An 18,130-nucleotide genomic window follows, 5' to 3' on the forward strand; every position below is an offset into this window, starting at 1 on the left:
TATTCCGTAAGGTAACTGCACTATATACTATTACTTTTTGCTTATTTTCAAGTTTATTTGGATATAAACTACTTGAAAGAAGATGATTTTTTGGGACTGAAATGTAAACACAGTTTGTGTTACCATGTTCAGGACCGGACCGTTTTAGTAGCTTCCGTTTATGTATAGAATTATATTTGCTTTTATTAACAAAATAAACAAAGTTCCAATTATCTTTTATGTATTTGTGAACTACAAAAACGGGAAATAATCTCCACCTTTCTATATCGGCCAATAGTTCCTTCATTTTTATTGGCCCTTACTGACAGGTTTTACTGTATTAATCAATGATCAATTTTTAAAATTCTTATTTTTTTATTTAAGTTGGAATTGTACGTTATTTTATGTTTTCATGACTCATAAATAAATATGTTTAGAGATGCAGAGATAATTATTGCCTTCTTACCTTAGTTCGGGTTCTATATTCAAATGTACTCGAAATAAGTACCCGAGAAATTCGGGTAATTGTACTTTGAGTACTTTTTTTGGGCAATGTACTCGGTACCCTATATTCGTTCCTCAAATATGAAAAGTACCCGGTACTCTGTACCCGAGTACAATTTATCAGTACCCGGCCCAGCTCTGTTTACATCCCGTGCGTATGAACAAGCCGTCTGCGCTCGATGAACTTTTGAAAATAATTTTTTGCCAACTCAAAAAGGGTGCGGCGTTTCATGTGGGTGCAGGAAATTGGGATTATACTGCAATCCCACTTGTTCTGGGTGCTCGGGGAAGATTGCAACAATAGTCCACCAGTTATAGAAGAAGACGAAGATGACATCGATCTCGATGAAGATGACTAGCAAACTATTTGTATTTGTAAATTCGTATTTTTGTGTAAATAATTGTTTTTGTACGTAATTCTATTTTTTTTTTCTGTATACATCTATTAAATTACTTATAAAAATTGCATTGTTATTAAGGGTGATTTTTAAGGGTTGAAATAGTATGGTATTATACCCTAAAGCATAAAACAATCATTATTTAACCAATCAAAACCTAAGTTTACCCATATTAAGGTTTACAATGTTTTTATATAACTTTTGACAATAAGGCGTAGTTTATACCCCTAAAAATAATCAACGCCATTGAGCATGATATAGAATATAAAGTACAGAGTGAGAATCCAATCCCAAATTTTTATGCAAATCGATGCGAGCCGAAATCATTCTTTTAGGATAAATAAATTTTTTACATATAGCTTTAACAAGGGTGATTTTAAGGGTTGAAATATTATATTATATCCTAAAGCATAAAACAATAATTATTTAACTAATAAAAACCAAATGTTGACCATATTAAAGTTTAAAATGTTATTTTATAATAATTGTTTACAATTAGAGGTATTTTTCACCCTTAAAAAACCAAAAGAGTACAACGGCTCAATATATAAAATTAACTATCAGGGTGAACTATTATAGATGGAAATGAGCCTAATCCCAAATTTTTGTACAAATCGATGCTGGACGAAAAAATTGCGAGGTTTTGCCATTTTTTCAGCTTTATTTCCTGGCCCAAGTATACTGTAAGTCTTCCCATAAAAAAGTATTCGTTTAGGAGTAGATGTTTGGTTTTGTATAAACAGTTTGTGGTTGAAAGCGGCAGACTCCAATGGGTGCTACTATAGTATGCGGTCTACCCCGAGGATGCTCTCTACCTGTGCATGTCTATTATAGTGTGTACAATAAGCCAATTGTGTGGCTTATACCCAACTAAAATAGTAAATTTATATGACAAAGTATTAATTTGTAATATTAAAATAATAAATCTTCTGATTTATGCGTTTTATTTACGTTGTAAAGATTTTTTGCGGCCACTGTATATCTGTGCTGCTAAACAACACGATAATCTTTTCTCAGAAGGGTTTGCACACAATAATGAAAGTCTTTAAGTGAATAAAATGCATAAATCAGAAGAATCATTATTTTTATTTTACAAATTTATACTTTGTCGTATAACTGGGCCGGATAGCTCAGGGGGTAGGATGTCTGACTTCCACGCAGTTAGGCCGGGGGTCGAATTCCAGTGCCGGAGAAAACATTTAGAAATTTTTTAAAACGTCTATAGGCCCCAGGTCGACTCAGTCTGAATAAAATGAGTAGCTTGGGTAAAACCAGGGGTAATAATAGGCGGTTGAAGCGTAGCACTGGCCCTGTTACCTTCTTTGTATACCGTAGGCCCTAGAGATAGCAGACTACCCTGTTATAATTCCAAAGCCGCGTTAGCGGTATAAAACGGGAGACTATTATTATTATACTTTGGCATATCAAGTTGGACGATCACCAACTAGATGGTCTGACCAAATAAAGCATTCAGCTGGAAACTCATTTTGCGAAGCTCTTAGAGCAGCTGAATAGAGCAGCTCTTAGAGACCAATGGAGAAACATTGTTAGAAATATTGGAAGAAATCACGATCCTCAGTAATGGGGAAACGACAGGAGAGAGAGAGAGATATCAATTTACTATTTTAGTTGGAAATTAGCCACAAAATTGGCTTGTAGATTTGTAGATTGCAAAAGGGGTCGATTGGCCCAGTTGACCTTACTACACTGCGATTATATAATACACAAAATTGGCTTATTCCCAATTAAAATAGTAAACTGAAATGACAAAGTATTAATTTCTAAAATAAAAATATAAATTTTTCTGTTTTATGCATTTTATTTACTCTGTAAAGATTTTTTTGTTGGTACTGTATACCTGTGCTGCCAAACAACACGATAACCTTTTCTCAGAAGGGTTTGCACTCAATAATAAAAATCTTTACACAGTGAATAAAACGCATAAATCAGAAGAATTTTAATTTTGCAAATGAATACTTTGCCAATTTATTATTTTAGTTGGGAATAAGTCACAAAATTGGCTTATTCCTTATTATCTAAGCAGAAACCTCTTAATTAGGACAGGAACCGTTCGCAATAGCTGATGACGTTATATTTGTCGACATATAAAGGTCTCTTAAAATCATAATACGTTAAAATCATAATAGAGTGTATAAATAAAAAAATATATGGATAGAAAAGTAAGCCTAATATTTTGTTTTTATTGTATCCCTATGAGCATTCGAGAATCTGGTCAAGTTTGTAACGCTGTAAAACCTAGATAAATAAATAAAATTAAACAAATTTATAGTGGAAATTGTTCGCTGAAAAACCCTCTACAAAATTGCTGTAATGCTATTTTATTGTAAAATAAACTTAAAAAAAAGTTATAACCTCCAAGAGGAAACTTGTTAAAAAAATTTCACTTATTTTTGTTTATATCTTTTATGTTGGTGACTTTACGATAAAAGGTAATAAAAACAAAATTGTAGAAAAACTAATTTTCTACATTTTATGTTTTATTAGATTTTCTGTAGGGTTGATAGTTTACGAGATATAGTGCGAAACCCCTTTGCAACCATTTTCCAAGATGGCGGCCGGGGGACAAGGGTGGCGACCCCAAAAACTTGAACGAAAGCTTCTACTAAGCCCCACTATACATTAAAAACATAAAATTGACTCCTCTAAAACAAATGCAAGCTATGGCCTAAAAAATGAACATTTCAATGGACTAACAAGCAAACGTTAGAAACTGTGGACTCGAATGTGTCAATTGGAGTAGAATTAAAATGACATTTGAGCTTTTTTGGAGACGTGAGAAATAAACTAAGCGAAATTGAACTAGAAGTCAAAAATATGTTTTTGCGAAGGCGTGGATATCTCAAATATATTATATAGATAGAATATAGAACAAAGAAAAGAAAAACAGTTTTCGATGCAGAAGTTGAAAGTGAAACAATTTTCAAGGGACAAGAGAGATTCAGAATTGAAGTAGGTACCTAGGGTACCTATTTAATATTATATGCGAGAATATTACTCAAGATCTTTTAAAGAGAATATAATGCTACAAAGATGTTACATCAGCTGCTGTTAGATGTTTTTTTACGCTAAATAAAGAAGTCAAGACGTGAGTTAATATTTTATGCTTGAAATATAAAAAATGTTGATGAAACCAAAGAGAACTTTTGCATAGTGAAACTACTCATTTTGTAACGTTAAGCCAAAATTTTAATTAACATTTGAAAAATTTGGTGTCATCCAGGATGTAAAGGCAACTTTTCCCAATTTTGAACTTTACTGAAAGTTTATTTGATGAATACCAATTTCTAATGCGTCAGGCGACCGGTCTTTTTCGGCTTTAAAAAGAATAAAGATATGTACATATATTAAAGATCACATTTGGGTCAAGAAATCCTAGAAGCATTATCACTATTGTATTATAGAAAATGAAGGACTGGAGCAACTGAATTTTGATAGTAGGTATTAATATGGCAGTTTGCTAATGCCAAGTCAAGAAATAAAGTGAGCTAATTTTTGTCTTATGTATTTTTTAGAGCATGTTTTTTTGTTTGTCATGTGATGTTCTGTAGAACTTTCTGTTTTTTTTTGTATTTTTAAATGTATTATTTGGAATATTTTTTACGTTTGCTATTTTTCTTGTTTGTTTTAAAAAAATTATCGTATGGATTTTACACTAAACATTTATAGTTAATGCATGTGTTCTTTTGTTAAAAAACTGACAACGAATAGCAATGAAGGGAGCCCCTAAATCTCCAGTGCCCAGGGCCCGAAGTTAGGTTAAACCGGCACTGAATTAAATAAAGTACGCATGCGTTATCGTGGACTCAAAGTTACTGACAGGGTCCGCGAACGAACAGAATGACACTGACATTAAAAAAAATCGCCAAAACATGTCATATTTCGCCGCTACGAACGCTGCTGGCATAGTTTTGTGTATCTCCACCATGGTCACGCTCGGAGCGAATATGCGTGAAAATGTTCCCATATTTTTAGATATATGCCACAGTGACCTTTGAACAAATGGTGAAGTTTCAATAATTGGTTTATTTATTTTATTTGACCTGAATTTAGCTTTAAAACTCTAAACTTATTTGACAATTTATTTTCTTTATTTTCCTTACCTTCGCTCAGTTTCTTCTTCTGTTCCAAAAAAGCTTTACACAATTGTGCCAAATTCTTACGTTGGGTTAATTCCCATTCCAATCTAGCGAGACGTAAACTGTGCTGTTGTTCTCTGTCATCCGGATCATACTAAAATTATAAGGAAATAATATAATTATATAAATTACTGAATAATCAGCGCGACATTAGGTGCGCAGCGGGGAACCAGTGTTGCCATTTATAGTGCGTATATCTAATTGAAAACTAAACAGTCTGTATATATATATATATATATATATATATATATATATATATATATATACACAGATTCGGCACTTTTTTAACTACCCTATGGGTTATTCAGTGTGTGAAATAAAGATAATATTTAATTGTGTGAATACAAGTGAGATGCAGTCACGATCTCGAATGAGTGGGTTTGATCTTGAAACAGTGTTGCTACATTTCTGTTACATCTTTCCTTCTAAAATATTAGTGAGATACATAAGAGTAAAATAATATTTAATTTCACTAGAGTTCATTGTAACATTAAAATTAATATTGTCACAAAAAAAACTTAAATAAAGTAGCAATGTAATAGTTATTTTCTAAGCGATTCTATTAATTACTTAATTAGTTAACAAAGAACATTGACTTAAGGAATTGATGCGTGGCAACTACGCGTTATTCCCCTCAATTCGTAGCAAAATAAGCCACGCCCGCCTGCCAAAATTAAACTTCAGTTTGCTTCAGTTCAGTCCGATATCCTCTGCCGGTGTGATATGTGACTTAAGGGTCTGCATCGCGCCAAGGGAACCGAATGAAACTAACTACTTGCACGATTGCAGCTTTCTATGCATATCTATACTACATTCGCTCTCGCGAGATTTTTTTTGAGACATTCGGAATAGGAAACCTACAACACAAAAATTCCTACCTCACACTGTTAACTGCTAAAATCAACTTAATCTTTCATTAAAAAAAGAAGAATTATTAGAAATAGTGGGAGTGTCTACTAATCTCATAAAATTTTGTGAAGTTTATTTCTACAAAATATTTTTATTTTGTACAATAAATAATTTTCTCATTTGCTATCAATACATTATAATGGTTTAAATAAATAAATATTGATTGGCGTAAGGTTTATGTTATTTTTATGTCTGTTTACTATTAATAATATTGGATATGAGCAGGTGCGTTGGTTTTGTAGTAATTTCCAGTCACTTCTGACAACTGAATTTTTCAAAAAAGAAATTACTAACGTCATTGTCAAAAAAAATCTCGCGAGAGCGAATGTAGTATTCGCGGTGTGCAAGTACTTGGAAGGAGAAACGACCCTGCGCGAGTCGCGGAGAAATATTGCAACTATCTTAAATAATTCATATTGTCAATTGAAATTGCCAAATTGACGTATATTTCATACCTTCTGTCAATGAAGCAGAAAAATTATATATTGCTCCACAATATTGATATGATATGCAATTATTATATAAAGGTAAATTTAATTAATTTTATTTTGCTTGCAGTACTGCATTTTAATAACTAATTTTATTTACTACATACAATTGTTGACGTTTTCATAACATAACCTGAATCTTATTTTTTCTTCTTATTATTTTTTTGGACTATGGCCTTGACAATTATCCAGTAACCAGGACTAATATAATTGGCCAATATAATTAAAAGTGCGAATTTTAGTATAGAGCGTAGAAATAGGGGTCGCTTTGCCGAACTTGCACGGTCCCAATACGCGGTATAGGGCTTTTCATTCACAGTCATTTGTTTCGAGCTTCTGTCATGTGTCACATAATATTAATATATCTACGTCATACGTTATTGGCATATACCCATGATACACACCAAAGACGTATGACGTAGATATATTAATATTATGTGACACATGACAGAAGCTCGAAACAAATGACAATCGATGAAAAGCCCTATTTACGAATGGATTCTTATTTTTATAAGTTTATGGATACGTATTTAAAACATATTTCACCTAAAACATTGTTCTATTTCTTCTATTGTTCTATCTAATAAAAAGCTTCTATTTTTTGTGGCATTTACTTATGTAATTTATTATTCTAAATGGGAAATAAGCCACAATTTAACTTAAAAAACTCCTACTTCGAATGTCGTTGTCAAAATACAAAATATTATCTAATAAATTGAACAAAAATGTTGTAGGTATCCTTCGCTTGATTTCTTCCGTCATGACGTTTTCTTTGGCGAGCAGGGTGCCTAAGTATGGGAATTTGTCCACCGCTTTAAAGGTAGAGTTATCAACAGTGAATTGGTGACCGATGTTTCTGGCTCTATTGTTGGGTGTTGATGCCATCGTCTTAGTTTTCTCCTCGTTTACTTGCAGCCCTATATTTTTTGAAGCATTTGAGAAGGTGACATTTCTTCTAGCTTGCGTGTTGTCGGGAAACTAGGTCCACGTCATCTACATATGCCAAAATTTGAGATGATTTATTAAAAATATTTCCTCTGTTGTCTATTCGGGCATTTCAACCGACTTTTCCAGAGCTATGTTGAAAATGAGACACACCAGCGCATCTCCCGGTCGCAGCCCAACATGCGTTTCAAACGCCATTGTTCGCCCTGTATTTCGACTTTACAACTTTACGCATTGTAGCCTTAACCAATATTATCAGTTTATCAGGGATGTGGAATTCATCCATGGCTTCATACAATTTAATATTTGTCCTTATTTCGTTGCATATAGGTCGTCGTCGAGATTTCCGTCCAGCATTTTCAACTTTAGATTTCGTAACTATGGATTTTTACGGGGTTGGGTAGTTAACCCAACGCCAAACCCCCTTTTCGGAGGGCCATTTCACCCGCTCTCGTCAGTTCCCGACCCAACTTTCCACCCGGGCTTGGATATCGGATCTCTAGGTTGGGTTGTTCGGTTAAGAGGGGACACCAACGTGAAGGTGAGAGTCGGATTTGAGTAGAAGAGGCTAATTGGAGTAAACTGGAATCAACTCCATGTTTTCGCATTCTACCCCTTTATCCCCAAAAAAAAATTTTTAACCTAAATAACAAAATAAGTACTTTTTTTTATAAAAATATAGCCAACATAACAATAACAATTCTAAATAATTAAATTAAAATTAAAGTTATTTTAAAAAATATTTTTTATAAGAAAACCAACTGAAAAATTTATTCTAAATAATGAAATTAAAATTAGTCATTTTAAAAAAATATTTTTTTATAAGAAAACCAACTGGAAAATTTATTCTAAATAATTAAATTAAAATTAAAGGCAAAAACAATTCTAAACAAGTAAATGTTCGAACAAACCACCCTCTTGCAGTGAACAAAAACCGAATCGATCATACAACGACGATCTCATTGCATTCAGCTGATCTGGGTCTACCTCACTGCAGAGCTGAACAATTTTTTGTTGTAATTCTGCTAAAGTGGTCGCTCGTTCAAATTCATGCTGATATATTTTGGATTTTAGCATACCCCAGAAATAAAAATCTAAAGGTGCTAAGTCTGGTGATCTAGGGGGCCATTCTATTGTCCCTCGAGTAGAAATTAATCGTCCCGGGAATGTTTGTTCCAAATAATTTCTGACTGCGGCTGAATTGTGTGCTGGGCAACCATCCTGTTGAAACCAGACATCGTCGAAGTTGGGCGCGACGTTTCGAATTGCGTGTATAATCTGATTTTGCAATAATTCTAGGTACTTACGTCCATTCAGATTTCCCATAATAAAAAATGGACCAATTATATGATCGCTATAAAGTCCAGTCCACACATTTAATTTTTTTGGGTATTGTGTTCGCACAGCAATACTCAATCGTTTATTTTTCCTAGACCAATAGCGGACGACAGATGGATTATGACGTCTGTGGATGGTGAATGAAGATTCATCGGTAAACACAATATTTTTTAAAAAGTTATTGTCGACATTCGACTTCTCAATAATAGCTTGACAAAATTGCATACGTTTAAAATGATGGTCTGGGAAAAGTTCTTGTGTGGTTTGAACTTTATAGCACTTGTATCCATTTCGCTTTAAAATGTTCCTCACAGTGCTCTCCTTTAGGTCAACTTCGTCCGCAATTTGTCTGCTCGAACAAGGCTTTTCTTCAGCAGCTAAGCAGACTTGCATTTCGCGAGCTTCGCGTTCGACAGAAATTACTTTCGGTCGTGGTTGATTCGCAGGACGACATTTTCTACAGTTATTTATGCAACCAAAATTTTCGAAATTTTTAATTATTGACCGAACTGTTTTTTTTTTTTGTTGGAATTGGGCGATTTTCAAAATCACCAATAAATAAATGTATTATTGTCAGAATAGAATGTCCCACATAATACCATTTTATCATTTGGATCTTTTCTTCTCGTTTATAAAAGTTTGGCATGTTAATTATTTTTTAATTTTCAACCTTATGTGACAACAGCTTGTAAATGTAAACAATAGAACCTGAAATCTGAAATTCGACCTGTTGAACACGAAAATACGAAAAATAGAAGCAAATCATAAGCCCCGCCTAGCCTTTTAGGGAAATGAGGGGAATATTGCTGTCTGTCTAGTAAAGTTGCGCTGTTGTCACTCATCAATTTGTAAAGTGAGTGTTCTGTGTTAATTAATCAAGTAATTGATGGAATCGTTTAAAAAATAACAATTACATGACTACTTCATTTAAGTTTTGTTGGGACAATATTAATTTTCATTCGACAGTAAACTGTAACGGATTTAAATATTATTTTACATTCAATATCCGACTAATATTTTAGAAGGAATGATATAATAGAAATATAGCAACACTGTCGAATTGTCAGACTCGTTACTTGACTGGAGTGGGGAGACGATCCACAACATGAGTGGATTGTGTCACTCGCATTCAAACAATTAAGTATTATCTTTGTTCCACACACTGAATAACCCATAGGGTAGTTAAAAAAGTGCCGAATCTGTATATATATATATATATATATATATATATATATATATATATATATATATATATATATATATATATATATATATATATATATACAGTAAGCGCCATGCTACTAAATACATGCCAAATTGCTATGCTTATGGGCTAATCCGATCCGTTCTCAGATGCGACTTTCATCCCTGTCATATTACTGTCAAGAAACTATTCAAAATTGTTTCTCCATACAAAAAATACATTAATTAATAGTATTGTTACTCTGCTTTAAAATAACTTCATTCAAACACCAAGAATATCAGAATACTTTAAAACTTTTACAACTTTAAAAAAATGACAACTATAAACGTCAAATACAGCTGATCTATTATTTATCAACTTTCTATGTTAATATTCAGTTTCTATACATTTTCCGGCGTTCTAAACGTCGCTAGACATAAAAATAAACTTTGCAACAAGTGAAGGGCCCAGGACTGTAATAGCTCAATGTTTCTATGTATGCTCCTTCTTTCAGTGCGTCACAGTTTTTCGATTTCTTTCTAACGCATTAAGTTGGAACTGACAGAAAAAAGGTACGTCCGTGATTAAAGTCATTAAAACATTTATTCTAGTTGTTGATAGATGGCGCTATAATCGAACAAAAAATGATTTATGTATTATCTATACGACTAAAATCTGTACAATTTATAAACCTATACAAATCAAAGAATGTTCCTTTTTATAAATGAAATAAACACCATTGATTTGTGTTTATACTAAATTACGATTACGATTCTGACAACTGTCAGATTTAACTAAAATGCTCCACTAAAATTCTCCAAATTCTTAAAATCATATATTACCTCATTAATGACACACTGAAAGACTGAGAAGAAGTTTAAATTATAGTCGTATAGATATGTAATAGGTAAATAATGGGTAAATACCTAAAACTTTTTTCCGATTATAGCGCCATCTATCAACAACTGGAATAAATATTATAAAAGTGTATGTATCATGGACCTATCACTAGTGACGTACTGAAAGATGCCTCTGAGAAGGAGTATACCTATCTACTCGGGTGGCGGTTACTGTATATATATAAATGGGTTAGTTCGTGGCTTATACTTGTTTCTCCTTTTGAGTAATTTTACCTTCTTTGTCTAAATTAACTACTAATACATTTAAACAAAAATATGTATGTTTATACTCACTGAAGAAAATTTCGAGGACAATGATTCTGGTGCTTCTCTCATAAATTCTTCAAACGGTACAAGTTCTATGTCTTCATCTTTAGATCTAAAATATAAGTAACTAACATATTAAATTATCTATAAAACCTATAAAAAGAGGAGTAAGACAAGGATGTGTACTATCTGCTCTACTTTTTAATATGTGCTCAGTAGATATGTTTAAAGAGGCACCAAAAGACATCAATGAAGACATATCAATTAATGGAACACCAATGAATAATCTCAGATATGCAGAGGATACAATACTCCTTCAGGGCAGCATAGAAGGTCTGCAAATTTTGGTTGATCGCACTACGCAATATTGCGAGAGGTATGGCATGGCTCTGAACACAAATAAAAACAAAAATCATGATTCTCAGTAAGAACAAGATTGAAGACGAAAGAATCTATGTTAAAGAGAAAGCTTTAGAGAAAGTACCCAGATAAACTAGAAGTCAAACAATAAAGAATGCACGTAATTTTCCCCTTGTTGTCATATTCTAAATTTGAAAAAATATATAGGGAATAATAAGATTTTTTTGACATGCCATTCCTATTACAGCGAGCATTTTATTGGCTAGAAGTGGTGACGATTATATATGACGTCATTATTAGGTTTGGTGACATTGAAAATTGTAACTGACGTCTGTCATAATATTGGAGGTTAACTATAATGCCAAATTATTGTTTTCAAATTTTATTTTATTTATTTAGTTTATTTTAATGACAGTTTATTTTTTAACCCTTTCCCTTCCCTATCCCTCCCTATAGTAATATACTTATTGTATGGTAGGTTTAGTTATGTGTTAATTTTAAGAAATGTTGCTGGCTGAATGGGCACAGCTCACAAAAGTCATAAAAGAAGAAGAAAAAAATTAACAAACAAACATCTTACATAAACTTATATCGGACAATGTCAGTTTGACACTTAAAGATTATCTTAAAGACAAAGAGAAACAATGTAGGCTGCAGAAGCTTTGGTAAATAAATACAAGAATAAAAAACCGCTACACGCAGTAAAAATGAGTGGCGCATACAATATTCCAGCTACAAAAGAGCCGATATGAGTATTACGTGAAATTTATTTTGAAAGATTTTTTCCATAATATATGCTAAAATTCCACAAAAGAGTAACTTTGATACAGTTTGCATTTTGAGGCCTTTTGTCGCGCGTTTTACTTCAAATTTGTCAAAATTTATGGAAAAAATCTTTCAAAATAGAACTAGAATTTTATTTTCCATCGAAATGAAATTACATTTTCGCGCCACGTAATACTCATATACTGAATTCGCTCTACCGAAATTCACTTTGACACATTCGGAATAGGAAACATACAACACAAAAATTCCTACCTCACACTATTAACTGCTAAAATCAACTTAATCTTTCATTAAAAAAAGAAGAATTATTAGAAATAGTGGGAGTGTCTACTAATCTCATAAAATTTTGTGGAGTTTATTTCTACAAAATATTTTTATTTTGTACAATAAATAATTTTCTCATTTGTTATCAATACATTATAATGGTGTAAATAAATAATTATTAATTGGCGTAAGGTTTATGTTATTTTTATGTCTGTTTACTATTAATAATATTGGCTATGAGCAGGTGCGTTGGTTGTGTAGTAATTTCCAGTCACTTCTGACAACTGAACTTCCCAAAAAAGAAATTACTAACGTCAGTGTCAAAGTGAATCTCGATAGAGCGAATTCAGAATTCAGTATATCAGCTCTTTTGTAGCTGGAATATTGTATGCGCCACTCATTTTTACGGCGTTTAGCGGTTTTTTATTCTTGTATCAGGAGTTTTTCAAAGATTTTTATAAATTAAATGTATGAAGTTAAAATTTAACTTTTAATGTAATATTTCTCGATTACACGTTAAGCGTTATAAATGGTCGCCTTTGATGCTTTCTCTCCTAAATAATCTAGTACTTACGACACGAGACATGTGATAAGACAATCCGAGTTCATATCCCAGCCATCCTAATAATTATGGCCGGCAAATGAACTAGGATTTCAAGATCAATCTTAGCGTCGTAACCACTACAACTACATAAACAATTTCGGCGATAATGGTTAAATGAATTATACTTTTGGAGCTCGATTACTTCTGAACGGGTTAACCGATTTTGATCATTAAACATGAGTTTGAAACGTATTGTCAAGTGAAGGTATTACAGGAATTATTGAACCTGAAAAACCGTTTCCCCCTTAAGAAATAGAATTGATCATACTTATGAAGCCTATAACTTAAAAATTCGAATTTTCGCAGATGAGGTATACACCGTTAGACGCGTCTAGAGTCCTCCTACAAACGCTCAGTTATTGGCGTAATTCGTAGGTTGAAATTTTGAGTAATTATCAAAAAACCAAAATTTTCAAAGTTTAGTTTTTCGGCTATAGTGAGCCGTGTGTATGTCTGATCCTAACTGCTTATGCACAATTTGAAAGCTTATCTCGACGCTCTCTTGAAATACAAAAAGAAAAATTCAGATCGGTGTAACTTTTCCACACACATACATACATACATACATACATATCCACAAATATTTTTCCCTTTTTAAATAAAAATTGAGTCATACTTTTGAGCTCGGTAACTTTTGAATGGTACAATCGATTTTCAAAATTAGACATGCGTTGGAAACATAATGATCAGTACTATCAGAAGCCTCAAAGGTCGGACTTAAATTTTTGAAATTTTTGGGGACGAGAACGAAAAACAGACCATAAATAGGAAGGACCGTAGAATCCACATCCTTGGACCAAAATGGAGATTTGACATATGAATGGGCGAGTCTTTTCCTAAACTTTAAGGTGGGATTTGGTCCGATTTTCAAGTCAGTCAGATTTAGAAAATCGAAAATTTCGTGTATATATAGTGTCGCATGTAGGGGTATTGTGCGCCACTGACGAGAACTGCCGTTCTCTGGTAATGTTTTTTATTTGGAAACAGCACTGTCCTGCCGAACTTAACGGTAGCGAAAAAACTAGTATATGAGTAAAAATTTGTTGAATTTGTTTGCCGTTAAGTTTGTACCAGTGGGTTATGATGTCATTAAGTCTATGACGTGCATTCCTAATTGTTTGAATTCTAGTTTACAATTACTTGGTATGTGAGCTAAATGGACAATGGGACCTCTGCAATGAATTAAAACGACGCATGGAGATGGCCAGAAGCTTTCAATAAGATAAAAGCAATATTATGCAATGGAAAACTGAAAAAAAATTAGAACTAGAGTATTAAGACGCTACGTATGCTGTCCATTTATATGGAGTGAGACATTTACGGACGCAAATAAAAAAACATTTAGCAAGAGTTATCGAAAAATGTGGAATATATCATGGACACAACACGTAAACATTAAGAAAGATGAAGAAGAAATACTCAACACCATGAAGTAAAGAAAAATAAGCTGCTTTGCCTTTTTTCCTTTTTTTTTTTCAAATAAATGAAACCTATGGTGAAACTTATGGTTTTTTTAGAACACATATCTTCAATAGCATAGAAAAAGCTAAAATGGCGTGTTACAAAGTTTGGTATACTCATTTATTGTTAATATAATTGCGAAAAAAAGGTCTAAATTCCAAAAAAAATAATTTTGCAATAACTATTGTAAAAATTAATACACAGCTTTGAAATTTTTGTCAAATGAGGGATCTTTGGTGCTTAAGAGGATACAGTAGCGATCAACAGGTAGCAACAAACGCGCTCCAAGATTGCGGCTCTAATTTTGAATATTTTGTCGAGATATTTGGCACACATATTCGTAATATAATAAAGAATGGCGGTACAGAGCCCACTTTCAGAAATATGTTAGTACGTGGAAATTACTCTATAACTAGATAAAATATTGAAAAAGGAGCCTGTACCGCCATTAAGAAGAAAAAAAATAAACTTTCTTCAAATAAACTTTTTTATCTCATGCCTAGATTTTGTGTAATATTGGAACTACTAAAATTTTTTATTTCTAACAAGAAATCGAACATATTATAACTAAATAACTAATTAGGCAACATAGAGAAATTATCACTGTCATTTTGACAAACCTGCGTCAGATTTTCTCTAATCTGTTCTGTCATCTTTATCGATATCTGTTCAGTGCAGTAGTGTGTTAATTTAAGAATTCGTTTTTGTTGTTTCATAGGAAAGTAGTGTTTATTGATAGTTAATTTATTATATATTTGTTGTTGTTGTAGTTGTTGGCCTCTTTGAAAGAATAGATTGTTGTTAATTGTGAGTTTTAGTTATATGTAGGTAGGTAAGTATATTTTACGTAAAAATATTTCGAATTCTAATGCGAGTATATAAAGATTTAGGAGGATTTTTTATTCTAAAAATATTATCAATAGTTTAACAAAATGGAAAAAGTAAATCAAACGAAAAATAAAGTGAAACCTTCCAAGAAAAAGTCCATTAAAAACCGTGCCAAAATTATGCGAAAATCGAAATGTGTTTCGCTTCACAACAAAAAATGATTATTTATTATTGTTTTATTATTAGATATTTCATGCAAATACCTTTCTAAATACCTATCTTAACATAAAATTTTCACCCATTTTGGTTTATTTTTATAAATATCTATTTATTAATAATAAAATCGTTTTCTATTACTTCCATTTCGCGCGACTATGATATTGTCAAAATATTAATCTTAGATAATGTCAAAGATTACCACTGTTGTCAAAGTTTATTATACTACCTCCCGAAGTTATATTTTGTTGCTACCTGTAGATCGCTACTGTTTACTCTTAATATGTGAAAAAAAATTTAAAGCGATTCATCCAATTGTTTAAATATAATTCAAATTGTTTATCCCAGAGAGCTTTTTTTGCAATAACGAAGTCAGAAAAAAATGATGTTAGAACCATTCTACAGGTGTCAAGTAAAAAGCATGAGCTAAATTTTCAAATTGGTTTAAAAAATGAATAAAAAAAAATGCATTTATTAGTAATAAATAATTATACAAAAGTATCGTCAATTTTTCCTTATAAACTTTTTATTTTTTTATATAATAAATTATATGTTGTTCCGAAGCTATTTTCTTGTGGCATTTTTATGATTAACTATTTAGATGGGAAATAAGCCACAATTAAATTTAAAAAATAATTTTATTAACGTTTATTATAAAGTAAAGTCGTCCCAGGAACGCAACTCATAAATATTGGCGATATCATTTTAACGTCTTCTACTTTAAAATGTATAATATACGTCTGAATTGCCAATATAAATGAGTCAGATTAAATAAATTATTAGAAGAATTTTTTTACTTAGCAACAACATTTTTGTTTAATTTAGTAGTATTTTGTATTTTGACAACGACACCCGATTTATGCGTGGAAACATTAATAAAATTATTTTTTCAATATAGTGGCTTATTCCCTATCTAAATAGTTAATAATAAATTATATATATTTATTACAACTTTTTATCAATTATTATATACACAACACTAAACACTAGTGAGTATTATAGTTGTGCACCTAAAACACGGTAAAATATAGATTTTCTTGAAAAAAATTATGCAAAAAGTTTATAAAGAAAAATTGACGATACTTTTACATAATTATTTATTACTAATAAATGCATGTTTTATTCACCGTTTTTAACCAATTTGAAAATTTAGCTCATGCTCTTTCATTTTGACACCTGTAGAATTATTCTAATATCATTTTCTTCTGGCTTATGTTATTGCAAAGAAAAGCTCTCTGGGATAAACAATTTGAATAAAATTTAGACCATTGAATGAATCGCTTTGAAATTTTTGTCACATATTAAGCACCAAAGAACCCTCATTTGACGAAAATTTCAAAGCTGTGCACTAATTTTTACTATTGCGAAATTAATTTTTTTGCACTTTCGACCTTTTTTCGCAATTATATTAACATAAATGAGTATATCAAACTTTGTAATACACCATTTTAAAGCTTTTTTCATGCTCTTGAAGATGTGTATACTAAAAAACCATATGTTTCACTGTTTCCATTTTAAAAATAAAAAAGGAAAAAGGCCGTTTTTGACACTAAGTTATTTATAAACAAAAATGGCCGCCAGATCCTACGCAGGAAATAGTAACAATTTGTTCTTATAGGTATTACCTGTCAAAAAAACGCTTCAGTACCCTGTGTCACGAACAGGGTATATTTTTGCCTTATTACCCTGGCCTAGAGGTATTACTATCGTTCGAATATAAAAGAAACTCTGCAAAGCCGATGAAGCCGAATTTACTTAATGGAGATAATTAAAAATAAAAAGAACTGTGTAATTACCTAAAAGCTAAACACTTGTTAGTTTCTGTCACCAAATGGTGACGTTCATACACCAAGTTCTGATACGTCAACTTGATGCTGTCACATTTCTGTTTTTCTGTAGTTAGGGTTTCCTTTCCATGCACATGCCTAATCTTGTCAGTTCTGTTCAGTTTTTTCACCATACACATTTTGACAACTATTTCTGCGTGAATATCTTTTATTTCATTAGATTTCTTCTGAAAAATAATAAAAAAAAACAATTATTATATTTATTAGTTCACTTACTGACGGTTTTTGTTGTAAATTCTAAGCAACGTTTGTTCTTTAGAGTTGTTTCACTAAGTCAATACTTTTCAAGTTGGAAGTTAGAGCCAATTGAGATCTGTCGTTCATTTCTTACGACTAAACTATTTGATATAGGGTGATTTATTAGTAGTGCAGCCGATATGTGAAACAATTGTGCATTTAATGATAGAAGTATATAATTGGGACCACATATACTGCACATATAAAGGTTCAAATTTAGATATGAGGCCATCTCAGATTTTGCCTTTTACAAAAATGGCGGGGATTCAAAATGGCGGGGATTCAAAATGGCGACTTTACATGGTGACTAATAGCACGATAACTTTTGAACAAGACTTCAGATTTCAACCAAATTTGGGATACAGGTTCTTTTTTTGATGTATAAGATCGAGGTCTTGAACCGGAAGAATCGGTTTACCAGAAGTTGTGCTTTTCCTGGTTTTTATGTAAAAATATGCTG

The 18,130-nt window shown here is 31.9% G+C and overlaps 1 protein-coding gene across 2 annotated transcripts in view; it reads right to left on the bottom strand.

Annotated features, from left to right (window-relative positions):
* Window positions 1-18,130, bottom strand: part of LOC126881925 (THO complex subunit 5 homolog) — a 91,016-nt gene that overhangs the window by 48,761 nt on the left and 24,125 nt on the right. Inside the window, exons 3-5 of one of the 2 annotated variants that reach the window (XM_050646661.1) lie at window positions 17,383-17,600; window positions 11,095-11,179; window positions 5,003-5,132 (exon numbers count right to left, since the gene is read on the bottom strand). In XM_050646661.1, the coding sequence (XP_050502618.1) occupies window positions 5,003-5,132; window positions 11,095-11,179; window positions 17,383-17,600 (433 nt within the window). The remainder of the gene's footprint in view (window positions 1-5,002; window positions 5,133-11,094; window positions 11,180-17,382; window positions 17,601-18,130) is intronic. The other variant, XM_050646662.1, reaches the window with a different exon arrangement.

Source organism: Diabrotica virgifera, chromosome 3 (genome assembly GCF_917563875.1).
Source record: "Diabrotica virgifera virgifera chromosome 3, PGI_DIABVI_V3a".
Lineage (NCBI taxonomy): Eukaryota > Metazoa > Arthropoda > Insecta > Coleoptera > Chrysomelidae > Diabrotica > Diabrotica virgifera.